We start from the raw sequence: 27,954 nt of genomic DNA on the forward strand, positions 1-27,954 counted from the left end.
TCTCTCTCTGTCCCAAAGATAAATAAACATTAAAAAGAATTTTTTTAAAATAAATAAATAATTAATTGATTAATTTGAAAAATAAAAAATAAAAAAATAAAGTTGACTCAACCATTCCGCTTCTAGGAATGTATTCTAAGCAAATAATTAAGATTTAACTACCCGGATATTCATAACAATTTATCGTGATAGAGCAAAACTGAAAATTATCTAAATGACCAGGAATAAGAAACTAGTTAAATATATTACAATAGACCCCAACAATTACATACTACTCAATGATTAAATTTCTATTTTAGGTAAATACACACTAACAGCAAAATTGTTCATGGTGTATTAAAGTGCAGATTACAGGGGCGCCTGGGTGGCTCAGTCGGTTAAGTGTCCGACTTTGGCTCAGGTCATGATCTCACAGTCTGTGGACACTATGAGCACCTCTGCCTTCCTGTGAATCCCCTTTCACTTCAGTGAAGCAGCCTTGTTTCTGTCTAGGACCCTGACCAATCGACTCCATAGTGACGTTCTGAAGATGTTACATAAAGATACATAGTCTTGGGCTTTCTCTTCTTTTTTGCGTACTCATATTTTCCGATTTCTTTTTAATAGCCATGCACTGCTTTAGAAATACTCGGACAACTTTCAGAGCATTTTACGTTTTACTTTGTTTACCCTTTCCTCTGGAGATTCTCAAAATTAGAATTAGCTCTGACCATGCACAATATGGATAGACACTAGCATGGTCACGGGGTCCACATGTCAGGAGTCACGTGTCAGGAAGGAAGGCAGGTGTCCTAAGGGTAGCACGGGGGTGCCTTGGCCCCCATACACACTCTCACCCTTTACTAAACACGTGGGTGCCCAGTCAAGTGGGGGATTCACAGATGTTATCTGGTTTTAACAAAACTAGCCTCCTTAAACTGATAAGAGGCTTAAAAAGTTTCCCACAAAGTGACCTGGAATTAAATACAGCACCGGCATTGCAAGCGGAAATGAGCGTCAAGAAAATGGCGGAGCTCTTGGTCAGCTGACTTACAAGGTCTCCTCCGATTTCGTGAAGAGTAACTAAAAAATACTGGAAATTACCAAGAAGACTAGTTGGCAAATTGAGTCATCTTTACTCTCCCTAACAATGAACTCTGCCCCTGTGAACATCATGCCTTGAACTGGTAACTGGGTTCCGAATGGAGTCACCACAGCTGGCAAGATATTTAAAACCTAAGCATTCAGAACACACACACACACACACACACACACACAAAATCCTGACTTTTTTTTTAGCCATACTGAAGTCAGGTAATACTCGATCCATACTTCCATAAATTTCATAAACATAGTCATAAATGGCTCGAAGTGGCTTTCAAGATTTCTTACTGAGTAGCTAAAGACTAACAAGGAAGTACCCGGATCTATCTGCCACTCTGCACAGACGCTCATATAAAACTGTGTCTGGATTTTCACAGTGGGCTATTTTATCTTACCTCCTTCTCCAAAGAACTAGAATTGGCCTCAAATGTTCCACCGCATCAATTTTTTAAATAACAATAAAACATTGTTTCCTCAAGTGAATTAGAGAGCTTTCTCCAGTAAGTGAGGTGAATAATTTATGCCACTTTAAAAGCACTGTGACTGAGAGCAATTTTGCAAAAAAGGAGAAAGATCCAGCAATCCCACTTCTGGGTATTTACCCGGATTCATTCATGGCAGCATGATTTACAGTAGCCAAGACGTGAAAGCGACCCAAACACCCACCGATGGACGAATGGATACACAAAATGTGGTCAGTACCTACGATGGAGTATTATTCGGCCTTTAAAAGAAAGGAAATCCTCACCCCTGCGACAACGTGGATGAACCTTGAGGACACTATGCCAAGTGAAACATCCCAGTCACAAAAAGACAAATACAGTACAATTCGACTTACACGCAGTATTTAACTCACAGTAGTCAACCTCACAGAAACAAAGTAGAATGGTATTCACGGCGGCGGGGGGGGGGAGAGGGGAGTTGTTTCATGGGTACAGCATTTCAGATGTGCAAGATGAAAAAGTTCTGAAGATCTAATTCACAAGAACATAAATATACTCACTATTGAACTGTACATTTGACAACGGTTAAGATGGCAAATTTTATACCGTTTTTTTATTTTACTGCAGTTTTTAAAAAAAAAAAAAGATAAAGCACTGCCTAAAACCTCCAATTCAGGGCGCCTGGGGGGCTCAGGCGGTTAAGCATCCAGCTCCTGATTTCAGCTCAGGTCATGGTCTCATGGCTCGTGGGTTTGAGCCCCGAGTTATAGGCTCCGAGCTGTCATCATGGAGCCTGCTTGGGATTCTCTGTCTCCCTCTCTCTCCGCCCCTCCCTCACTCCCGTGCATGTGCGCTCTCTCTCAAAAATAAATACATAAAACGTTTTTAAAAACCCTCCGGATTTCTCGATCTACACTTAAGAGCTTGTAATCAATAGCACCAAGATAGCAAACCTCCTGATCTCCTTCTACCAGTAGTACCTGAGATGGATCACTGCCTTTAGCCCCCAGATTAAACACATTATCGCCTACGACTTTCCCACCCTCTCTGATTGTCCCTACCCAGGCAGCTGGCCTCTCTTCCCCCCTCTCCCCTCTCTGATTCCTCCCTTCCCCCTTCCTCTCCCCCTTGTCCCCTTCTCCCTCCCCACCCCTCCCCGTCCTCCTTCTCCCTTCTCCTCTTTTTCTCCTTCCCTTCCTCCCTCCCTGGCTGGTTTCCTATAAATAAGATTTGTGTCACACCTCACACCCCTTAAAGAATTTTCTTTCATTATCTCATTTGATTTTCCCACCAACCCCATAAGGTAGGGGTTCTTTCCACCTTACCAATTAAGACGCAGAGACTCAGCAGTATTGAACGTCTGCACCCGCTGCCTAATCAGTCAGAGGCAGAGCCCCCTCCAAGTCCCACCCCTGCGCCACAGCACGCCCAGATTCCGTTTTCGGGTTCTGGAGTGGGGCTCGGGAGCCCGAATGTCTACGGGGCACCCCTCCCAGGTGTCCCGATGCAGGAGATCGCAGACCACACTGTGGAAACACGAAGCTACCGCGCCCGGCACGAGGTGGGGCTCGCGTGACCAGGAGGCCGTCTGCTTGTTAACGTGCCCAGAGGACACAAGGCAGTGACGCTCATCTTCCACGAAGAAGTGGCTGTATGGGCGAGGCGTGCGCTTCCCCGGCAGCCGGAAGGGAGAAAGATCTACACGGACCCGTCCCTCCCCCCCCCCCCCCCCCCCCCCGCCACGGAAAAGAATCCTCCAGGCACTTGGATGCCTGGGAAGCCAGGGGAAGCAGAATCAGGCTCTTTCTTTGTGGTTCACACCGGAGGCCGAGGGCCACGGGGGTGAGAGAGGTGCCTGCGGACGAAGACAACCCTCCCCTTTGTAAACAGGCCACACTGATGCCACAACTAGAAGACGAAACCGGATTTCTGGGTTGCGCTCTATGGGGGGGCCTCTGAAAAACAACGTCTGTGCTAAAGATAAATGGACCGCATTCCCCAGGGCCAACTCTTGTGACTACCCAAGGGACCGAATCTCCTCGAGACGGGGTGGGAAGTCGGCCGCCAGTCAGAACTTCCGAAGGAATTCCAGAAGGGGGTCCCCGGCCCCGAGGGAGCTTCCGGGAGGGAGCGCGCCTCCCCAGGAGGACAACGTGGCACCGTCTGCTCATGAAGAGCATCGGGGCGAACTCACCAAGCTGTGCTTCTGTGGCACCGGGGTCGCCCGGGGCCACAGGCTCCTGGAAGAGAAGGCTGAGCTGCCCGCGCGCTCCGGACAAGTCCCTGCCTGGGCCCCCGAGCTGGGCACTAGGACACGCTTGAACGCGACACGCTGGTGCGGGCCGCTGCCGCCGAATGATGTGGCCCTGGGTGCGCTTCCTCCTTACAGGGCATTTCACGCCCCTGCCAGGCCGCGGCGCGGCCACAGCCTGTCGCCATCGCGGGCAGCCTGGGGGTTGACGCTCTCGGGGCCACCGCCCCCCCTCCCTCACGCGGCCCCGCCCTGGCCCACGGGCACGAGGCTCGTCCTCCTCTCCGGGTGGTGATTCTCACACGCACCGCAAAGCGAGCGCCACATCCGTTCCCCACTCGGGTGTTGCCCCGGCCGTTAGCACGCCTCGGTGGTTATCGTTCCCAAAACCTTCCAGCAGGAAGGATTCCTCACCATCATTTTCATGTGCTATTGTTTTTAGGTTTATTTTGAGAGAGAGCGAGAGCGCGCACGTGTGAGCAGGTGAGGAGCAGAGAGAAAGGGAGAGAGAGAATCCCAAGCAGGCTCGGCACTGGCGGGACAGAGCCTGACGTGGGGCTCGATCTCGCGAACCGTGAGATCGTGACCTGAGCCGGGATCCAGAGTCAGATGCTTAACGGACGGAGCCACCAGGCGCCCCTTATGTGCTATTTGTGAACAGGATGACCACATTTCGATGGTCTCAACTGGCATGCTGCTAAGAGGGGGCTCTAGTAACAGTTATGTCCGTACAACAGGGACCGGTGGGAACCCCCCGGGGTGAACCAGGACAGATGGCCACCCTCCCGTCGAAGACACGGTTGGAACAGGTCACGTGACATAAAACACGAACAAGTAACAGCTCATCGTAGAAAGCCCCGAGGTTTTCGGGTTATTTGTTACCACAACACAACGTGGCGAACACTGACGAATACAACCCTCAGAGCTGTGTAGCCTTGTTACCACCGCTGTGAAATGGGGGTAACGCAACAGTACCCCTTATCCGCGGGGGATGCGCGGGTCAGGGGAGCTGATAGGTGGAGGGCACGGTGAATAGTGCACAGATGTTAGCTGGAAAAACGCGGAGAGCAGACGAACGCCCTAAGAACGCACTGGAGTTCAATGTCAAGCAGACTGGATTACGACTGGGAAGCAAGCCAGTCCCCCCTCCCTCCGGCCACACTCGTGCTGCCCTGTAGAGGTTCGGGGGCCCTGCCCCTCTGCCGCAGTCTGTTAGCCGCTCCCCTATCTGTGCCGAACACGTGGACTCCACAGACCATCCCCATGCCTGCTTTCCTGCGGAGTCCCCCACTGCCTTGCCCTTTGGTTCCTTCCATCTTGGATGACAGGACCTTAACCCTGAGTCAGCCGAGCAACCCACCATTTCTGCTCCTGAGCCCGGGTCACTGAACACAATCCTCCAGGATTTCCTGAAAATCCTCACCTGGGCTCTCTGTCAACGCAAGCTCCTAACCTACTACCTTCCTCTCCATTCAAGAATGAAACAGGCCTTCCTGGGTGGCTCCGGCGGTTAAGCATCCAACTTCCGCTCAGGTCATGATCTCGCGGTTGGTGAGTTCGAGCCCCACGTAGGGCTCCGTGCTGACAGCTCGGACAGGAGCCTGGAGCCTGCTGCGGATTCTCTCTACCCCTCATGAGCCCCTTGGAGCTCATGCTCTCTCTCTCAAAAATAAAATAAATATAAAAAAAAAAAAAGTAAGAATGAAACAGAGGCCATTGGGTAGGAACTGTCTATGCCGGTTCCTTGTTCCAACCCACCCCAAAACAATCTTTTTTTTTTTTCCCTTGCTCTGGAACCTGGATCCGCCTACTTCCTTAGGGTCTTTGACTTCTCTCCTATCCTCAGCCCTTTGAGTACACACACGCCTGCATGTGTCCCCTCTTCCGAAAATAACTCCCTCAACCTGCTCTCCTTCTCCTGCCCCGTCCTCACGCTCCACTTTCTCACAGCCCTCTGGTCCCCAACCCACCCGACGCTGCCCCTGTCACTTCGCCAAATCTGCTCCCGCAGAGGCCACCCGCGAACGCTGTTGCTACCACTGGTACACATTTTTCCATCTTTATTTAATCTTTTTGTCAGTTTATTTTTTATTTTGAGAGAGAGAGAACCAGCAGGGAGGGGCGGGGGGCGGGGGACAGAGGATCTGAAGCAGGCTCTGCGCTGACAGCAGAGAGCCCAATGCGGGGCTCAAACTCACGAACTGTGAGGTCCTGACCCGGGCCGAAGTCAGAGCTTAACCGACTGAGCCGCGCAGGCGCCCCTGCATTCTCCATCTTTAACTTCCCTGCCCTCGCTACAGCCTTGAGATCCTTGCGATCCTCTCCCACTTGGCCTCCTGACGCTTCTCTCCTGCTTTCCCCCCTCAGGCTTCTCCTGCCCAGTCTCTCGTGGGCCCCTCCTCCCCTGCCCTCCCTTAAGTGCTGACCTTCCCCTTGGGCTTTGACCCTCTTCCCTTCCGAAATCCAAGTCTCTTGCCAGATTTTCCTCTTACTGATCCAACTGGTTGTTGGATGTACTCGCTCCTCAAGCCCTAGACGTCCACCGCCAAACTCGCCATTTTGCCCACCAACCCTGACCTGCTTCCTGGATTTCCTAGCTGAATTCGTGGCTCTACGATCTGCCCGCTGTCCAAGTCAGAAACCTGGGACTCCGGCCAGACTATTCCCAACCTATGTCCTTCCACCAGCCACGTCGTTTACCAGCTGGTCTCTCTGCTTCTTTCTAGTCTCGACTCCCCCGGATCTATTTTCCATGCTATTTACAAATGCTCTTTCTCGATGATCATCAGAAAAAGTCGAAATTCTAACACTAAAACCCTAACTGCACGCCTAACCCGATATCCTTAAGGATACAGCCCCCGTCTACCGCCCCAACTTCATCTCTCATCATGTTCCCCCAAATCCACGCCAAACACACTACACCACCTTAAGTTCCCAGATTGCTTCATGTTTCATGACACCCCCAGGGTTTCTGCACTCACTGGTCCCCTGTGGAAATACCCCGTGTCCTGCCACCAGCTCAGTAAACCACTTGTCTTTACCGTAAGGTGTTACCTACTCTGGGACGCCTTCTCTGCTCACCAGACCCTCTCCTCTCCCGGAAACTCACCCACCAGGCTGAGTGAGCTACCCCTCTTTTACACTTCCATAGCCCCCTGAATGTGCCCCAGCCTGAAATGTGGTTGTTGACTGACTTGCAGATCTCCTTCACTAAACAGGGACCTCGATCAGTTGGGGACCTTGATTAGTTGGGGACCTCAATCAGTTGGGGACCTCGATCAGTTGGGGACCTCGATCGGTTAGAGACCTCGATCAGTTAGGGACTTCAATCAGTTGGGGACCTCGATCCGTTGGGGACCTCGATCGGTTGGGGACCTCGATTAGTTAGGGACAGCGCCACCTTGCCGCTCTAGTTCCTAACACACCAAGAATACTCAGTAAATGTTTCATGAATGAATGGACAAATAGTGACAGTTTCTTGGGTAGCAGCCCCTCTCTTGCATGCCTAAGAGGAAGAATCATAAGCAACATCAAATGTTTATGTGTGTGTGTGTGTGTGTGTGTGTGTGTGTGTGTATACACACACGTAGGGGTGAAGCATCTTTAAATAGAGATCACTGTGGGGGCGCCTGAGTGGCTCAGTCGGTTGAGCATCCGACTTTGGCTCAGGTCATGATCTCATGGTTCGTGGGTTCGAACTCAGTGCAGAGCCCGCTTTGGATCCTCTGTCTCCCTCTCTCTCCGCCTCCCCCGCTCGCACTCTCTCTCAAAAATAGATAAGAAACATTAATTAAAAAATAAAAAATAGGGGCGCCTGGGCAGCTTGGTCAGTTAAGCATCTGACTTCAGCTCAGGTCATGATCTCGGTTTGAGCCCCGCATCAGGCTCTATGTGGACAGCTCAGAGCCTGGAACCTGCTTCGGATTCCATGTCTCCCTTTCTCTCTGCCCCTCCCTCCCTCTCTCTCTCTCTCTCTCAAAAATAAACTTTAAAAAAATAAAAATTTGCATGGATGGAACTAGAGGGTATTATGCTAAGCGAAATTAGAGAAAAACAAATACCATATGACTTCACTCATTTGAGGACTTTAAGAGACAAAACAGATGAACATAAGGGAAGGGAAGCAAAAATAATATAAAAACAGGGAGGGGGACAAAACAGAAGCGACTCATAAATATGGAGAACAAACAGAGGGTTGCTGGAGGGGTTGTGGGAGGGGGGCTGGGCTAAATGGGTCAGGGGCACTAAGGAATCTACTCCTGAAATCACTGTTGCACTATATGCTAACTAATTTGGATGTAAATTTAAAAAATTATAAACATTTTTAAAATAACAATAAACATGTTTTAAATAATAATAAAAATTTTAAAAATAAAAAAATAAAAAGATACAGAGAGATCCCTGTGTGTGTAATGCATGCACATGAAAGGCTAGACAGGTTATGGGAGACTATTCATTTTCCTTAACCTTATTTCCCCCTTTGCTTGTAAGTTCCTGGGCCTTTCTCCATCATGATTCCTTGTGTTCAGATAACTTTATTCTGCTCTTTCAACAGCTATACCTCCTGCACACCACAGAATTTCTCAATATTCTCACTCAGTAGTCAGGACAATACTCTCACGGCAGCTATTGTGAACAGGTAAGAACTCTAAAGACAGAAGAGAATTGCCACTTCCTTGCATTATCAATTTCCATTCAGTCTTCTTTTTTAAATTTTTTTTTAACATTTATTCATTTTTGAGAGACAGAGAAAGCATGAGCAGGGGAGGGGGAGAGAGAGAGACAGAGTGAGAGTGGGGAGGGGCAGAAAGCGAGGGAGACACAGAATCCGAAGCAGGCTCCAGGCTTCGAGCTGTCCACACAGAGCCCGACACGGGGCTTGAACCCGCGAGCCTCAAAATCATGACCTGACCCAAAGTGGGACGTTTAACTGACTGAGCCACCCAGGCACCCCTCCATTCAGTTTTCTCCTCTCTACATTCAATTACCTCAACTCCTTTAGCTGGGTTAATATCATCTCAAATGAGACTTATAATCGACACTCATAAGCAATTAATTATCAATATTTATTTCAATCACGCCCCTTCCACGTTCAGATGCCGAAGCATCAGTCGTTTGTGGCTTTCCCCATGCTACTACTCATTTTCAGTTTGTGCTCATTCTGCCCCATTCCAAGATCCTTCTATGCCAAACCTGGGGTCATTCTGGTCATTCTTCATTTTTTCAGCTTAATTAATTTGAAGGTCACCTGAGTTTTATTGCAGGAAATTAACAACAATCCACGGATAATGTTAAAACGTTTTAAGAACAAGCTTTAAAATAATTAGCAATTTGCCATTCCATAAGGCTAGACCACACCAAATAAATCTGTGTTTTACAGCGTAATGATCATCTTTAAAGAACAAAGTGTCTTGAAATAGTTGTTACTGGGCATTAATTAGCGTATACAGGAATTATAAGATAAAACGCGAAATTCACAAGGACAAGCCATGTTTAAAATCAGCCTCTCAGTTAGAAATTAAGTCTTCAAGGCACTTAACTTTCATCTATCACCATCATTGCTATATAGTCCTTGTAATGAACTGAATTCGATTCTGGATCAATTGCAGCAGACAACATTTCTTCCATTTCCTCCTGAGAGAAAGGCTCACCTGGGAAGGACAAGAAGGGAAATTCATCATTTACGATCCTCTGATCTTTTGCTTTCTCTTTCCGCCGACGAGCTTAATTGCCACGGAGCTCCCCAGGTCCCCGCCGTGTCGCTGGTTCCTCTCCCTGGGGCCCCGGAGCCAGCACATCACGACCGTCCAGACACTCAAAGAGCAGGCAGTTGTACCCCTGGCCGACTTGGGACTTAGTCTGCCTTGCAGACATCATAGCTCAAGCGACCTATAACATCGATCACTCCAGCCAGAACAGCAGGAGAACATTAAGACCCCCCTGAATAAGGTTGCTTATTTATTTAAATTAAAACTATTGGAATTGCCTTCACCCGAAGGCTCACTTTTCTAGGGAGTCTAATCATTATATTGAGCAAGGCTGTGACGAAGGGATTAAACGGTCGCGATGCAAAGTTGCTGAAGAGCTGCTGACAGAGACGTGAAGTCTCTGAATACTCCCTGACCAGCTCGGCCAGCTTCGTGATGCCAGCTGAACCCACGGACAGATGCCACTCATCCTCCGGGTCAAAACGGTCCTCTCTGTTATAGTCTGGCCCAGCGTTGCTGTCATACGAAACCAAAAGTTGCACAGAGAATCTGTGGATTTTGCTGGATCCAGGTAACAGCTGAGGGTCATCTTGGACCCTGATGCCACCAAGATGAGAAGCAAACTCAGGAGGAACGCCGGAAAGGTTGCCAACTACTTAAGAAAGAACTTTGTCCTGATATTAAGCAAAAATACAGAAACATCCAAATCGCCACTTTCCCCCCAAAAGACGCTTCTCTGAGCCGGTGAGTTACTAAGGCCTGTGGATCACTTATCTTCCGAGTTTTTCACCTGCCACGACACACGATGTTTTCCAGGTCGGAATTCAGCTAAAACCACAGAAATCACTCAAGTGGGGATCGTGAGGACAATGATAACAGACTATCGAACAAGGGCAATGTGTCGAGTTCTCGAAACCGTACTTACATCCTGAGAAAAGACAGAACACTTATACAGCCTAACATCTTTCTTACACCTGATTAAATGGAAACTCCACTGCCAACGAACTCCGATGGGCACCGTGGAGGTCCTGCACAGAGCACTGGTAACAACCACGTGTTGAGACGCACGAAGTTAACCTCCCAAGCGCCTCACAAGACGAAAGGATGGCTGCCCCACTTACAGAAGAGGAACCGGCACACAGAGATGCGAGGCCACCGCCCCGGCCAATGAGTGGCAGAGCTGGGATCTGGATGCCGTAGTCCAGCTCAAGGTCCATGACCTCGAGGGCTACACTCGACCGCTCAGAACACGACGCTGTTCACAGTACAATCCAGAAGGCAGTCACACCGCTTCCGTGGGCAAGGAAGGAGGTACACAGTGTTTGATTAAGGATAGGAACGGAATAGCTTAATGATTAAAAGCACAATCTTGTGGGGGCGCCTGGGTGGCTCAGTTGGTTAAGCGTCTGACTCTTGATTTCAGTTCAGGTCATGATCTCATGTGAGATCATGCCCTGCATCAGGCTCTATGCTGACAGCGTGCAGCCTGCTTGGGATTCTCTCTCTCTCTCTCTCTCTCTCTCTCTCTCTCTGTCTCTCAATGAATAAATAAACATTTTTTTTTTAAAGCACAATCTTGGGAGGCAGACTACCTGGGTTCAAATGCTTAGCTGTCTCATTAACTTTAAGATCCTGGGCAAATCACTTAAGCTCTCTGTGTCTCAGTTTTCCTCCCTGCGAAATGGAGAAGATAATCACGGCAGCCATCTAATGCGGTTGTTATGAGGACTCAACATGTTGTTATCTAACTAACACTTAGAACATTCTGGCACACAGGTGGCAACATGTATTTGTTGAAACAAAGTTTTGGAGACCTTCCCTGCTGCTAAATACTGTCTGACACCATCACATGCCTGGACGTCTTTCAGGAATTTGGTTCGCTGTGGCTTATCATGTGTTTCATATGACATCCCGGGCAGCCAGAATGCAGCTTCCCAAGCTAATAGTCTGTGGATGTTGTGAAACATCCCCTTATCTCTGTGTCCGAGGCAGTCTGCTTCTGATATCTCGGTGTCAGTCAACAGCATTCCCGTGACACCCATCATCCGAGTCAAGGCCCTGTTACTCCTGCCTCAGCTCCCACCTTTGTTCCCTACGTGCTGTTACTCATCGAGACCCACGGATCCTGCTGTAAACAGGCCTACTGTACCTCTCTCTCTTTTTTTTTTCAGTTTATTTATTTTTGAGAGAGAGAGAGAGAGAGAGTGCCCGTGAGTGGGGGAGGGGCAGAGAGACGACACAGAAGATCCGAAGCAGGCTCTGTGATGACAGCACAGAACCCAACGCGGGGCTCGAACTCAAGAACCGTGAGATCATGACCTGAGCGGAAGTCGGACTCTTAACCGACTGAGCCACCTGGGGGGCCCCCTGTACCCATCTTTCCTTTCCATTCCGCCTGCTGGCTCCAGACTAACCTCGCTAGGGCACCTTCCCAAAGCCGCAGTAGCCTCCTGACCGGTCTCTTACTCGTCCAACAAACTGCCAGCACCAGACTGGTCTTCCAACAATCCCTCCTGCCCCGTAAGGACCATCTGGTCAACACCCCTCGATGCTCCTGTGGTGCCCACAGGGTGAGTCCCGAGCCCTGAGCCCAGGCCTCAACAGGCTAGCCCACAGATCTACCCAGGGTTGTCTCCTGCTGTTGGCCAGCAAGGCCCCCAGGCGCTCTCCCCTCAGTCTCCATGATACGGAGATATTACGCTCACTTCCGCCTCCCCACCTCTATTCACACTATGTTGTCAGTACCTATCTCTCTCCATCGGGCCCCTTCACGAATCCTTCTTTCATTGGCTCATTCATTTATTTATTTTTTTTTTAATGTTTATTTATTATGGAGAGACAGAGAGACACAGAGCATGAGCAGGGGAGGGGTAGAGAGAGGGGGAGACACAGAATCCGAAGCGGCCTCCAGGCTCCGAGCTGTCGGCACAGAGCCCGACTCAGGGCTCGAACTCACCAACCGTGAGATCATGACCCGAGCCCAAGTCAGTTGCTTAACCCACTGAGCCACCCAGGCGCCCCTGCTCATTCCTTTAATAATTCAACCCACATTTGTTGAGACTTACTGTGGTGGGGGGGGGGGGTGGAGGGGGCTGTAATGCATAAGACTTTACTCTTGCTTTCAGGGCACCTGGGTGGCTCAGTCTGTTGAGCATCTGACCTTGGCTCAGATCTCCCAGTTTGTGAGTTTGAGCCCCGAGTCGGGCTCTGTGCTGACGGCTCAGGGCCTGGAACCTGCTTCAGATTCCGTGTCTGCCTCTCTCCCTGCCTCTCCCCCGCTCGTGCTCTGTCTCTCTCTCTCTCTCTCTCAAAGATAGATAAACATTAAAAAAAAATCTTTTTGAAGATATTTGTTACAGTGTCACAAGAGTGCTTGGTGGCAGCCGTGACAGCCAAGTCATTCTTGTCCTCGTTGCCCGTAGCCTCACCTCGTGGTGGGTCAGGTCAGCGTGGCCCAACCAGCTGTGCCGGTGGACAATCTTGGTCTCCAGTCCTCACAGTCACTTGCACTTTTGGTTCTGTCTCTAGTGAAGGCAACTGTGCATCATGCGGGACTCAACCCGCAAACCAGCGAACGGAACAAAGGAGACAGAACCCTAACCTCATATGGGAGGAAGGAACGTGACCCAGATGGGCACGGTTTCAGGAGACTGACCATCAGGCCACAGAAGTCCAAGGAAGACGAACTTACACATCCGCCTGAGCAGAGAGAGTGCCTCAAGAAAACAGTGTTATGGATAACTGGGCATGTGTAGGTCAAGGTCAAAACAAATACAGAACGCCGCCAGCATAAAGAACTGGAAGTTTCCGTGTGAATTCTGTTCAATTGAGTCTGTATTATCTATAAGTTCATCAACTAAAAAGCTCTTTGAAAAGGAATTTTACCATAACCTAATTCAAATCTTCAATCTAGTCACAGGCACTGATTTATAGTGGTTGATAGTTCATGTTTTCCAAGGGCATAGCTTTTATTCTGAAAATACTTTAAGTGAATAGAGTGCCTTCAATGTGTAGAAGTTTCATTATACGTTACAAAATCCTATACAGCAACTATCACTCTCCCCTTAACCCACCCTTCGTCCTCTTACCCCCACAAAACAGAACCCATTCCAAAACCAAAATAACAGGAGTAGTCAATAACTCTTTGAACCAGAATGATTGATTTAAAAGCATCTCCTAGGGGCGCCTGAATGACTCAGTCAGTTGAGCATCCGACTTTGGCTCAGGTCGTGATCTCGCAGTTCGTGGGTTCAAGCCCCGCGTCGGGCTCTGTGCTGACAGCTCAGAGCTTGGAGCCTGCTTCGGATTCTGGGTCTCCCTCTCCCTCTGCCCCTCCCCTGCTCACACATTCTCTCTCTCTCTCTCAAAAATAAACATTAAAAAATTTTTAATAATAAAAGTATCCCCTAGAATTTTTCCATAATTGTTGTTAAATTATTAATCACTTAAATAAGTCACAGTTTAAAAAGAAGTAATAAATCACTCTTACCTTCTTCAGTCATATATTTGATCAGTTCTTCCTTCAAAAGAAACCCACGTTTAGATGGATCTAATACCTAAAAGAAAAGGTGGATATTGTATGTTTGGTTTGGCGAATAAATTCTATATGATGAATTTTTCACATAAATACATATAAAACCTGGAGCTTACACACCTCAAACGCTCGAAGAAGGATATCCTCTGGAATTGGTCTGTATCTAATTATGCAGTAAAGGGAGCAAATGTCACAGTATTTAGCTCAGTCTCTACACAATAAACGATCACATAGAACAAAATAAAAGCTGCTCATATACAAGGATAATAGTACTTCCCTCACTGGAACAGTTTTGGATTTCGAGATATGAAAGTTTAAAGCGCTTCACACCCAAAGAAAATATTTAGTTCAAAATCACGTGATGTTATCTATTCATCTTTTTCATCGTGATGAAAATCCACTTCTCGGGAAATAAACTTTCTACAGTAAACCAACTATGGTAAGCTAGCGCTACACGGTCTTTAGAAGAGTAATTAGGGTTAAGTCTCAGTGATGATTCAAAACAGAAGATAATAAATCTGTTGTTGGTTTATGCTTTTGGTAGCCTTTTGCCTCTGTAATTACACTTTGCTTATCAGATTAGTACAAACATCATTGATATTTCTAAGCATATGCCAAATGGCCGTTCAGAATGCAGTGACTGGGGTGCCTGGATGGATCAAGCGTCCACTCAAGTGTCCACTCAAGTGGAGTCAAGTGTCCAGCTCTTGGTTTCGGCTCAGGTCATGATCTCACGGTTTGTGAGTTCGAGGCCTGCATCGGGCTCCATGCTATCAGTGCCGAGCCTGCTTGGGATTCAATCTCCCTCCCTCTCTCTCTGGTCCTCCCCTACTTGTCTCTCTCTCTCTCTCTCTCTCTCTCTCTCTCTCTCCCCCCCCCCCCCCCCCCAACCTTTTTCTTTCTCTCTCTCTCAAAATAAATAAACTTAAAAAAAATAATTTAATTAAAAAAACAGTATAGTGAAAAGTCAGAAGGAAGCTATCCCAGGATAAACACTGGTTGGTTGAATAAAATATACAAAATGAGGGGCGCCTGGGTGGCTCAGTCGGTTGAGCGTCCGACTTCGGCTCAGGTCATGATCGTACAGTTCATGGGTTTGAGCCCCGCCTCGGGCTCTGTGTTCACCTCTTGCTCAGAGCCTGGAGCCTGCTTCAGATTCTGTGTCTCCTTCCCTCTCTGCCCCTCCCCCGCTCACGCTTTGTCTCTGTTTCTCAAAAATAAATATAAAAAATTTTTTTTAAAAAGAATATACAAAGTGAAAAAGCCAAGTGTTTTTAAATTAAGATAATTCTAATCACTACCTCCACAACTGCATGTACCTTCTTACCTTCTTTCCAGGAGTACTTCAGTCATCACTGGAAGAAATTTTTCAAATCGAATGTATCCAGTGGGTTCTTCTTCCTCTACCTAAACATTCCATAATGAATAGCCATGTAAAAAAGAAAAGAAAAGAAAAGAAAAAATAATAGCCATGTATTACTTCAGCAAGTGTACTGAGCAACTCCTTTTCCAAGCACTGTGCCAAGTGCTAGGGATTTGATAATGAGCATACTTGGGTATGGTCCCTGCTCGTAGAGCTTACATTCATTAGTGGAGACCCATATTAATCAAAAAACAACAGAGCTGAGTGTCTAATTATAAACATAATGAAGTGAAGGAGAATGGGTCTATTAGAGCATAGAGCAAAGGGCAGTTGTAGGTCAGATCAGGAAAGGCACTCACGAGGAAATCACACTGGAGCGGACTTATAAAGGGTGAGTAGAAGGTACTTAGACAAAGCCAGCAGAGACAAGACTCCACGTAGAGGAAACAGGATGCACTAAGACCCCGTGGAAGCCAGGAGGCTGAAGGGGGGTGCTCGGGAGCAAGATGGAGGAGCAAGAGGGAGAGACAGGAACCGGAGCTTGCTGGGTCTTACCGTCCATGAAAGTGACTCTGGTTGTCATCCTAAGACCAACGGGAGATCCCCGAAGGCCTCGTAGATGTGTGTGTGTGTAAATGATCACACTGGTTGGGGGCAAGGCGGCTTCTGCCGTGGGCTCAGCAGCTGTGACAAAGCTTGGACTAGAGTGGTGGCCATGACAAAGAAGTGGATGGTTTCAAGAAAGATTTAAGAAGTAAAAGCAATAGGGCAGAGCTGCGTCTATTATGGGCAGAGATGAGAACCAAGAGAGGAATCAAGGACTCTGACTTGCAGAGACGGGATGCAGTGATGCTCTCCCCTGTGATGAGGAACACCGGAGAAGGGCCCCGATTAGGGGACCAATCATGTCTCAAGGACCAGAGTACATATCAAATCACCATAATATTTACTAAATGCCCACATGGTTAATGGCACTTTGTTATACCACTGCTAAATAAAACACTACACCCGAGGAAGAGAAATTTGGGTACCTGGTACTGTTAAATGAGAATGAGTGACTCCCACCCATAGGTTCAACGTCAACGGTGTGGCCGAACAAAACACTATTGATCTTAACTTTCATGTCAGGCTATTTACGAGGAGCTGTAAATTTTCCACTCCTTTTCAAAAGTCCTATTAAAAGGCTCATAGATCCCAATTCAACACAGGACCTTTTAACAGATTCATTCTTTGAACAAAAAATAAGAAATCTATAGGTTGCTGCTAAGTGGAACACACTGTGGTCCCGATGACAACTATTTTTTAATGTTTATATACTAGAAGCTCAGAGGCTCACCTGGTATGAGCGGAGCCCTCGGACTCCACTATCAACAGAAAACGTCACCCATCTCATGACACAATGATACTCCGAACTCTCTGAGCCCGTCAATACGCGAACAATTGTCTCAGCAGCTGCCTCTCGGTACAAGGCGAGATTTTGCAAATTAATGTTCATCTGGCTCCGATGTGCTTGAGTAGCACTGTGACTCCCAACCCCGGGAGCCTCTTAAAAATCAAATGTCGATCTCATGAGACTACCTTTGGAGGGATAATTTTTAAATTAAAATGGCGAGTTTCTATGCTGATCACTTTACCAATTTGCTCCAGAAGCCGGGGCGATCAATGGCTTGCCTCCCTCTCTCCGCATCCCCCACAAATAAATCACCGTAGAGCAAACAGTCTCGACCTTGAAAGATCAAAACTCCTCTATATTTTATGAGCATCCTCATCAATCTACAAATGGTCTGTAGGTTCTCCAAAGCTCAGCTCTATAGCTCACTCTGTCCACCACGTGAGAATTCACAACACATAGCATGTGCCCCGTAAGGCTCTCCTGGCTCCCACACGATTTCCATGATCCCCCTGGGGGCTCGCAACGCTGGGGCGAAAACTGCAATCATTCTGGTCCGATCTATCTGTGAGAGCCAAAACTGCACAAAAACAGCAAGTTAAAGCAGATCTCCAGCAAACCAGGATGGCAGGAGATGCATACATTTTTTCTTTTAAGACGGATAATGAATAAACAGAGGACTTATGGTTACAAAGTAAGAAGAAAAATAAAGAAGTCCACCTTCAACTTGGGCAGAATGTGAAAATCTTTCTATGACCCAACACTGTCCTCTAGAGGCCACATCTCATCCATTCTTTTGTACACAAAGATACAGAAGCAATGGCATAAAAACGATGCAATTAAATAATAATTCTTTTTTTAATGTTTTATTTATTTTTGAGAGAGAGAGACAGAGCACAAGCAAGGGAGGGGTGAAGAGAGGGGGAGACACAGAATCCGAAGCGGGCTCCAGGCTCCGAGCTGCCAGCACAGAGCCCGACGCGGGGCTCGAACCCACGAACAGGGGGATCATGACCTGAGCCAAAGTCAGACGCTCAACTGACTGAGCCACTTGGGTGCCCCAATTATATGATAATTCTAAATGAATAGTATTAATAAACTGTTTTGGACTAAAAACTATTTTGTATTAGAGAAGGTTTTTTAGCATTTAAAACAACTTTTTTATTTTACAATAGTTTTAGATTTAGAGCAAAGCTGTGAAGATAGTACACGGTTCCCATATACCCCCACCCATTTCCCCCTATTGTTAATCCTTCCATTTCCATGGCACAGTGCTAGTTGGCTCATTGTCACAATTAATGAAGTGATATTAATACATCAGTATTCAGTAAACTCTATGCTTTATTTGGATTCCATTCATTTTTCTATAAGTCATTTTTATTTGTTTTTAATTTTTTAAATGTGTACTTATTTTTGAGAGAGAGAGAGAGAGAGAGAGCATGAGTGGGGGAGGGGCGAAGAGAGAAGGGGATGGGGCTCGAACTCACGAACCGTGAGATCATGACCTGAGCCAAAGTTGGATGCTCAACCGACGGAGCCACCCCAGGTGCCCCTAAAAGTCATTTTGAAAATATGGTATATTTTTCTATCATAAAGAAGAAACCAGAAGAGAAGGGAGGAATCTGGAAATACGAACGGGGAGAGGGAAGGCTAAGATGTGGTTCTGTTATTTCTGGTGTAGGACAAGCTAGTTAATGTTATGAGGCCACAAGTAAGATAGGACAAAAATACTATGTTCTAGAAATGTTATGCGATAATGGCTCAATGGTTATTTAGACCCACATACTAAAACGCCATTAAGATTTAATAGAAATAGCGGTGCTTGGGTGGCTCAGTTGGTTAAGCATCCAACTTCGGCTCAGGTCATGATCTCACAGTTTGTGTTTCAAGCCCTGCATCAGACTCTGTGCTGACAGCTCAGAGCCCGGAGCCTGCTTTAGATTCTGTGTCTCCCTCTCTCTCTGCCCCTCCCCTGCTCATGCTCTGTCTGTCTCTCTCTCTGAAAAATAAATAAAAACATTAAAAAAAAGATTTAATAGAAATATATCAAATATCGAATTATATACGTGTGGGGGGAGGTGTAGAAGGAGGATATATCCACAGATATAGAGACAGAGAGAATTACTTGTGGGTTGAGTTGTGTCCTCCCCAAATTCCTATGTTGGAGTCCTAATGCCCATACCTCAGAATGTGATTTATGTGGAGAGAGGGTATTTACAGAGGTGATCAAGTTAAAATGACCGGTGTCCTTATAAAAAGGGGAAATTTAAACAGAAAAACATGCACACAGGGAGAATGCCATGTGAACCTGAAGACCGCTATCTCCAAGCCACAGAGAAAGGCCTGGAATAGATCCTTCCCTCACAGACCAAAAGGAAACAACCCAGCCCATGCCTTGACTTTGTACGTCTAGCCTGCAGGACTGTCAGATAATAATTTCCTGTTGTCTAAGTTTGTGGTACTCTATCACAGTAACCCTACCAAACACACACACACACACACACACACACACACACACACACACTCTAAGTATGCATGATACATTGTAACCCAAAGACTTTGAATCCCTATCAAGCTTAAGTTCCTATACTTACCAACTGGAAATTAACAAAGCAGGTATTCGAAATTCAGAACTGATTTTACAGAGCTGATACGGAGAAAATAACACAGCCCAGACCTACTTTCTCCAAGAGAAAACTCAATTAACTGACTTATGGGGCCCCCAGGTGGCTCAGGCAGTGAAGCATCCGACTTTGGCTCAGGTCATGATCTCACAGTCCTTGAGTTCCAGCCCTGCTTGGGGCTCTGTGCTGACAGCTCAGAGCCTGGAGCCTGCTTCGGATTCTGTGTCTCCCTCTCTCTCTGCCCTCCCCTGCTCATGCTCTGTCTCTCTCTGTCTCAGAAATAAATAAACATAAAAAAATTTAAATCAATTACCTGACTTATAATGAAGTGAACTCAAGAAAGACTCCCATGTTAGAGCAGACATGTTGGGAAAAACTAGGAATTCATTGCCATTTCTTCATTCAACCAAAGTCATACTGGGAAAACACTTCTCTTTGTATTGGGAAGTTTCTTTAAAAAAATAGATGTTGCCTTTCTCACGGAAAAATATCAACATATTCACCATGTTAGACCAAGGATAGTTTAAAATATTCTGACCAAAACACCCCTTCACGTCCTCACCTGTAACAGGGCAAGTGGCCGGTTTATCTCACACAGTTGCTGTGAAGTTTACATGAGATATGAGGTGTTCTGTGAACTGTGAACCTCTCTTTTTTTAAAATTTAATTAAATTAATTTATTTATTGAGTCGGGGGGTCAGAGAGAGAGGGGGAGAGAGAAAATCCCAAGCAGGCTCTGCAAGGTCAGTGCAGAGTCCAATGAGGGGCTCGAACCCACGAACCAGGAGATCGTGACCTGAGCCGAAACCAAGACTCAGACGCCCAACCGACTGAGCCACCCAGGCGCCCCACCGTGAGTCTCTTGTTATGAGTATGATGATTTCTATCAAGAGGGCACGCACATCTGGTTCTGTATCGTGCAATGACATCTTCTAAAAGAATCCATGTCGGTGCTGAAATCTCAAGCACAAGCACACCCTCCCGGCCCCACCAAACAGACCTAACTTGTTCATACGGGAGTCTGGTCCTGCCTTCCACCTGTAGATGCCACAGGGTGTGTGGTGAGAACGTACTCCATTGCTAGGCATACCTAGTGCCTTGTGCCCAGCCCTGGCCCCCGCCTAGAGGACAGGGCGTGCGTTCCCCCTCTGCTGTCTCCCTCTGTGCCTCTGTGGGCTGACTGGCAGGACAGGGGGAGAGTAACAGCCAGCCACCAAACACGTCCCTCCTCTTCAAAAGACAAAAAGAAAGCAAACAAATACATCATGTTACCACCGACAGGGATGAGGCAAAGTCCGGTACAATCTGGTTTGTTTCAGCTACGAGGAGGGCTAATGTACGGAAAAGGAGGTCACAACCAGCAAGCGGCCTGGGCAGCATTTGTGAATGAAGACGTAATAAACCCCTTTGTAGGAAGATCCCCCCACTACCACCACACCTGCAGACACCCCAGTCTCTCTGCACCCTCTCCCCGGCATGGAGAAGTCTCAGTAAATATGGATGGTGTGGGATTTTTATAAACATTGCCATGTATCTCAGTCTCGAAGAATGAGGCAAATACGGTTTCTCACTCCACTTTGGCCAAAGTCAATTGTCTTCATGTATTTTGCTCCTGCAGAAAGCCGGACACAGGGAGGTGAAGTGCCCACCTTGTCCATAATTCGGTCAGGTGCTTTGATGGGACCACAGCCCAGAGTTCTCTGCCCCCGGAGTGAAATCATCTTTATTCCCACAGTGAAATCATCAGGCCATCCCTTTTCTCGTTAAAGCATTATTTATTTTAATGCTGAACTCACTGAGTAGGTGCAATAAAACACACAGTGAAAATTCATTTCTCCCCAGTGACACAACACTCAGTCAATAAATTGAACGATTTCATGCTTCACAAAAGCAAGATAATATCAGTAGTTAATATGGTTTATAAAGCACCTACATTTCACCTAGTTCCAGGTCACCAAAGAAGATATATGTACCATTTTTTAACTCTTTGTGGTTAAAAAATAAAAACAAAAACCATGATTTATTTCAAGTTAGGCTCCAAATATCACATATCCAAATTCTGATACAAATCATGACTCAAAGCAAAAAAAGAAGAAAGTACAATTTAGAAAGTATTTCTCTACCTTGGATGGAATATTTTATTAACAAAAATTCATTGGCATTTGCCAAAAAAAATCTTTACGAATGAAAAATCTTAAAGCCACCTACTCCTACTTTAGGGGCTCCTGGGTGGCTCAGTCGGTTGAGCGTTCGACTTCGGCTCAGGTCATGATCTCGCGGCTCACGAGTTTGAGTCTCATGTCTCACTCTGTGCTGACAGCTCAGAGCCTGGAGCCTGCTTCAGATTCTTTGTCTCCCTCTCTCTTTGCCCTTCCCCTGCTCATTCTCTGTCTCTGTCTCTCTCTCAAAAATAAACATTTAAAAAAATATAATAAAAAGCCACCTACTTAAGAAAATTTATTTACTCCAAAACAGTCCAGAGACTATTGTACAAAAATCAGGATATGTGTTTGGGTTATAAATTATTTAGTAAGGTAAGTATCCAAAAAAAGTTGGAATGAACCAACCATCAGAGATGCTAAGAATCGTCAGGTAGCTAAGCCAGATCATTACGTTCCCTTCCAACTGAGTGTTTCTAGAACTTGAGGTTATGCAGGCATCAGTGGCTATCAATTTCCCCATTTTATCCTCTTGTAGGGGGGGAGGTGTGAAGGGGTTCCAGCTAAACTAACAGTACTACAAGAATACAGTCATGTTAAAAACAGGCATACGAAAATAATATGGAAGGAAGTGCACTACGATATTACAATGATTATATTACGGTGATGGATTATTGGAAAGGATTTTTCTCTATTTCTTTAAAAATTTTCTACAATGTATTACTTATTTTATCACAATAAACATTGAAATAAAAACTTTTATTAGTCTCTTGTTATGGTTGGTTTATATAAAATTATGAAATTATTTATTTATATTACATATTTGTGTAAGAGACGGAAAACGACACTTACTGACCGATTTCTCTGGGTTTTGTTTCCTTCTGTTGACCGCTGCTTTCATACCATTTACTGTTGTTCTTCTAGCTACAGATAAGTGATAATCTCAGTGTATTCTTTGTGCAACACAATCCTCTCAACACCCCACTCCCCTCCCCCACCGCCATTTACCTATTTTCATTCAGAAATCATGGCTGGTAGCCATTTCTAGATAATCTCCGAAGTACCTCTCGGTCTACAAATCTTTACCTCCGGCATCTAACATTAGCACAAATTAGAGCAGATCTACTTCCTTCTCCCACCTCCTCCAATGCCAAGGTGTTGAGGAAAAATAACAGATAACAATATTTCACGTCACCAGCTACTTCAAAATCAGAACATAATTATTCCCACCCGTTCCCAATCTCTGACACAGTTGGATTCCAAACGATGTGACATCTCAGGGCTCATCTGGAAACGAGAATGATGTAGTTAAGGTCCAGGCTGATGGAAATCCCCACTGGAATTTTTGTGGATTATGCAGATTTTACTCTACTAACGAGACAGCCATTTCTGAAGTTTCAAAGAAAATATTTCTGAGGATACTTAACCAATTAAAAATAATGAGAAACCGTGATTTGGGACCTCTGGGGCTTGTGGTACGTCTGGTACGGTAAGGTATTTTTCGGCCAAGATGAAAAATGCAGGAAATGACTCAGTAGAATCATTACATTGTTGTAACTGGTTACTAGGGAATATTTGACACATTGACATCATAAAGGCTTCTCACCACTATTAATTTAACATTAAATCACTGACCACAGAAAATGCACTGAACATTCATTTATGGGTGAGTTTCTTCATTTAGCAAAATGAAGAGGACTGAGTACAATCTCGAATATTTTAATGCCTATGTATTTACATTTTCGATGTTCACAAATTTAAATGGTTTGAAACTATCCCGAGCCCAATTAGGATGGGGTTTCTTCAGTTGTCTTGTGTCTCTGTATGCCTGACACCCGGCACGTAGTAAATGCTTGATAATTATTTGTCGAATGAACGATGACCCGTTCACAGGAGTTTTTAATTACTTTTACTTCCCGTAAACTTGGAATTTTTGAGCACATGAATCAGACCTATAGTAAGTATCTCTGCGGTGCTTTGTAAGCCTAATTTCCACATTTGCTACTATTCTGATAATAGGTCTTACAAGTAGAGTCTAGAAAGTATTAGAGGCAGAAGAGAAGGTGTCAGAAACACAATTATAACCAGACTATTGCTCAGGCCCACAGCAAACAGGAGAGCAGTTTCTTGAACCAGTACATGTCGGGCTTTGTTCTACATGCTAAGGATGCAATGGTGTACGAGGCATAAGCTTTGCGCCTTCAAGCAGTTTCTATCACAAAAGCGAGAGACAGACACATAAATAGAGAACTTCAGATCGTGTCAAATACTACTGACAAAACACAAAGGCTTGTATCATCAAGTCAGATTCACCAGAATCCGAGATCTTACCTAGTATCAAACTTCCAAGGACAGAGATTCACAAGGCACAGGTAAAACATGGGGCAGTTCAGGATGGCAGCATCATCTGCAAGATGCTTTCTTTCTTGCCACATTAGGACTCACTCTGGTCCAGATCTAAAACATAAGATCTCTAAGTGCTGTGGGTATTTGGAAGAAGAGCACCCCAGAGCAGGGGTGAGAGCAAGAACAAAGACCTTGAATAGAAGCATGTAGGACATAGTCGAAAACAGCAAGGAAGCCAGCATGTGACCAAGGGCAATGGCAGGAAGTGACAGACCTGATCCCTTAGGGCCTTGTAAGCTGTGCTAAGAAAAGTACTTTGGACTTTTTTCCTAAGTGACTTGGGGACCTCAGAAGAGGGGTTCTGAGCAGAGGAGTGGAGCACTCTGACTGACCTAACCTTGTTAACATCATCCTTCTTGACTGTAGTGTGAAGAGTAGACAGCAGGGGACCAAGCGCGGGAGCAGAGAGTTCAAAGGCCGCCATGGTTGTTCAGGGAGATTGGGACAGTGGCTTGGACCAAGGTGATGGGTATAGAAGTGGTAAGAAGGGGTCAGTGTATCATCTGAAGGCAGAATTTGTTGGTACAGTGTAAGGTGGATCTTTGTAAAGTCTAATTTCAAAAAAAAAAAAAAAACCTTTAAAGTCTAATTTCACAATCTCTGTTTTCTACCTTGTGAGTTTCGTCCAGCTGCATTTATTATAATTGCTAATATCCTTATCTTGTGCTTTCTATGCACCCTGATTTTTCTATGCTTCTTTTTTAGTTATTTTCCACATTCTTTAGACTGACTGAAACGCCCTTGAATTCGTTTATCCTCTTTATCAATTTGGAAGTGATACGTTCAACTTCTATTCTTTTTGTAGTTACCTTTAATATTTAAACACGCTTCCTTAATACAATCTAAAGTGTGTATTATATCATACATGCTATAATTGCTCAGTGTTCTAATTCTCACATTTAGCAAACCTCTTTTTCAAAGATTATTTAAGGATATCTCATTTAGATTTATTTTCATTTTCTCTGGATTATTACTGCTGCTTTCTGCTGAATGACTAATCAAATATCAGTGGAAGTCTGGGTTAAGAAGGCAAAGTGCACACACGCATGTAACTTCAGTCCCTCTCGAACCTCGTTAAAATTGCAGTAAAGGAATATATTTTTTAAACAATCACAAACCTTAGACAGGTAGACTAGGAGAGCATACAACAGCAATAAAATTTTGGAAGCTGGAAAGCAGATGGACGAGTAACCACGACCTAACAGACCCAGAAAACTGAACTCCAGCAGTAGGCCAAGAATTCTCAAAGAGCGGAGTTAAGGCAGAAGATTTTGGTATGAGAATCCTGGGCTCACCTCTCATCCCATGGATACAAATTGGTAACACCCACGTCAGTTGTATATAATCCAGAAAATGACTCAAACACTGGCAGCACAGATTCTCCACAGCTAAATGTAGAAAAAAGGCTACATCAAAGAAGGGAGGAAGGGGCAGAGATACAGCTGGGAGCCTAACAGACATGCAGGACTGTCCGAGACTGTCCAGGGGAGGGAGGGATGCTGGAGACACAGAGAGGGAAGAGGAGAAGACCCCATGCCACCTACCCAGGCACAAGGGACGCACACAGGGAAGACAACCCCTCCCCCACCCCCACCCGACCCCCCCAACAATATCTGGCTTTGAAAGCCAGAGAGGCCTAACTTCGAAAGTTCTTACAATCAGTGGGGCTTAATACCTGGAACTTTAAAAATCAGCAGGCTTGGCTCTAGGAGAGCCAGAGGGCAAGAGGAAGCTGGGTCTTCCCCCTTAAGGAGACACCACAACAAACAGCTCCTCTGACATACACCATAGAAGCAGCAGTTTGAAAAACACAGGGGTACACGGGAGGGAGATTTTTTTTTTTTTAATTCCAGTACAGTCGACATACAATGTTATATTAGTTTCAGGTGTACAATATAGCGATTCAACAGTTCTATATGTCACTCAGTGCTCATCATGATAAATGTACTCTTAATCTCCATTATCTATTTCACCCATTTCCCCCCCCCCCCCCCCCCTCTCTGGTAACCACCTCTTTGTTCTCTATAGTTAAGACTCTTTTTTGGTCTGTCTCTTTTTTTCTTTGTTCTTCTGTTTTGTTTCTTAAATTCCACATCAGAGTGAAATCATGTGGTATTTATTTGTATTTCTCCGATTGACCTATTTCACTTAGCATTATATTCTCTAGATACATCCATGTTGTTGCAAATGGCAAGATTACATTCTTTTTATGGCTGAGTAGTATTCCATTATATACATACCACAGCTTCTTTATCCATTTATCTATCAATGGACACTTGGGTTGTTGCCATAATTTGGCTATTGTTAAGTAATGCTGCAATAAACATAGAGGTGCATATGCCTTTTTGAATAAATGTTTTCATATTCTTTGGCTAAATACCCAGTAGTGGAATTAATGGATCATATGGTAGTTTTATTTTTAATTTTTTGAGGAACCTCCGTACTGTTCTCCCCTGTGATTGCACCAGCTTGCATGCCCACCAACAGTGAACGAGGGTTTCTTCTCCACATCCTCACCAAACTTGTTGTTTCTTTTGTTTTTGATTTTAGCTATCCTGACATGTGTGAGGTGATATCTCATTGTTTGGATTTGCATTTCCTTGATAGTAATACAATAATCCAGTTTAAAAATGGGCAGCAGACATGGACAGACATTTTTCCAAAGAAGACATCCAGAAGGTCAACAGACACATCAAAGAAATGAAAATGGGATGTTCTCAAAATATCTGTTAAATCCATCTGCCCCGATGTGTCATTCAAAGTCACTGTCTCCTTATTGATTTCTGTTTGGATGATCTGTCCATTGATGTAAACAGTGCATTAAAGTCCCCTACTATTGTTGTATTACCATTGATTAGTTCCTTTCTGTTAGTAGCTGCTTTATGTATTTGGGTGCTTCCATGTTGGTGCGTAAATATTTACAATTGTTAGACCTTCTTGTTGGATTGTCTCCTTTATGATTATATGGTGTCCTTCTTTGTCCCTTGTTACAGTCTTTGTTTTAAAGTCGATTTTGTCCTTTATATAACTATTGCTACCTTGGCTTTCTTTTCACTTCCATTTGCGTGATAAATGTTTTTCCCTTTCCTTTAAATCTGCAGGTGTCTTTAGGTCTGAAATGGGTCACTTGTAGACAGCATATAGATGAGTCATATTTTTTTACCCATTCCTTCACCCTATGTCTTTTGATTGGGGCATTTAGTCCATTTACGTTCAAAGTAATTATTGATAGGTATGTATTTATTGCCATTTTGTTACTTGTTTTCCGGTTGTTTTTGTAGTTCGTCTCTGTTCCTTTCTTCTCTCATGGTTTGCTGGCTTTCTTTAGTGATATACTTAGATTTCTTTCTCTTTATTTTTTGCATATCTATTACAGGTTTTTGATTTGTGGTTGCCATTAGTATTATATATAGCAGTCTATATTAAGTTGATGGTCACTTAAGTTTGAACCCATTCTTCACTCTTCTCCCCCCACTCCACATTTTATGCATATGGTGTCATACCTTACATCTTTTATTTTGTGAATCGCTTGACTGACTTTTACAGATACATTTAATGTTACTGCTTTTGTGCTTCCTACCTTTCTTATTCCTACTTATGGTCTTTCCTTTCCACTCAAAAAGTCCCTTTTAAATTTCTTATCAGGCTGACTTAATGGACATGAATTTCTTTAACTTTTGTTTGTCTGGGAAACTCTTAATCTCTTCTTCTATTCTGAATGAGAGCATTGCTGAATAGAGTATTCTTGGCTGCAGAATTTTTTTTTCTTTCAGCACTTTGGATATATCATGACATTCCCTTCCGGCCTGCAAAGTTTCTGCTGAAAAATCAGCTAATAACCTTATGAGGTTTCCCCTGTATGTTACTGCATTCTTTTCTCTTGCTGCTTTTAAATTTTTATCTTGATCACTACTTTTTGCCATTTTAATTACTATGTATTTTGGTATGGACATCTTTGGGTTGACTTTGTTGGGGGTTCTCTGTGGTTCCTGG

General features: G+C 45.1%; 1 protein-coding gene across 3 annotated transcripts in view; it reads right to left on the reverse strand.

The window, feature by feature from the left end:
• Nucleotides 1–8,824: 8,824 nt before the first annotated feature.
• EFCAB2 (EF-hand calcium binding domain 2) overlaps nucleotides 8,825–27,954 on the reverse strand; it is a 131,217-nt gene continuing 112,087 nt past the window's right edge. For 2 of the 3 annotated variants that reach the window (XM_049633816.1, XM_049633815.1), the window contains 4 exons: nucleotides 15,347–15,426; nucleotides 14,140–14,182; nucleotides 13,975–14,041; nucleotides 8,825–9,428 (listed from right to left, as the gene is read on the reverse strand). In XM_049633816.1, the coding sequence (XP_049489773.1) occupies nucleotides 9,313–9,428; nucleotides 13,975–14,041; nucleotides 14,140–14,182; nucleotides 15,347–15,426 (306 nt within the window). In that variant the 3' untranslated portion in view covers nucleotides 8,825–9,312. Of the gene's footprint in view, nucleotides 9,429–13,974; nucleotides 14,042–14,139; nucleotides 14,183–15,346; nucleotides 15,427–22,411; nucleotides 22,480–22,982; nucleotides 23,217–27,954 lie in introns of those variants that run through there. The other variant, XM_049633814.1, reaches the window with a different exon arrangement.

Source organism: Panthera uncia, chromosome F1 (genome assembly GCF_023721935.1).
Source record: "Panthera uncia isolate 11264 chromosome F1, Puncia_PCG_1.0, whole genome shotgun sequence".
Lineage (NCBI taxonomy): Eukaryota > Metazoa > Chordata > Mammalia > Carnivora > Felidae > Panthera > Panthera uncia.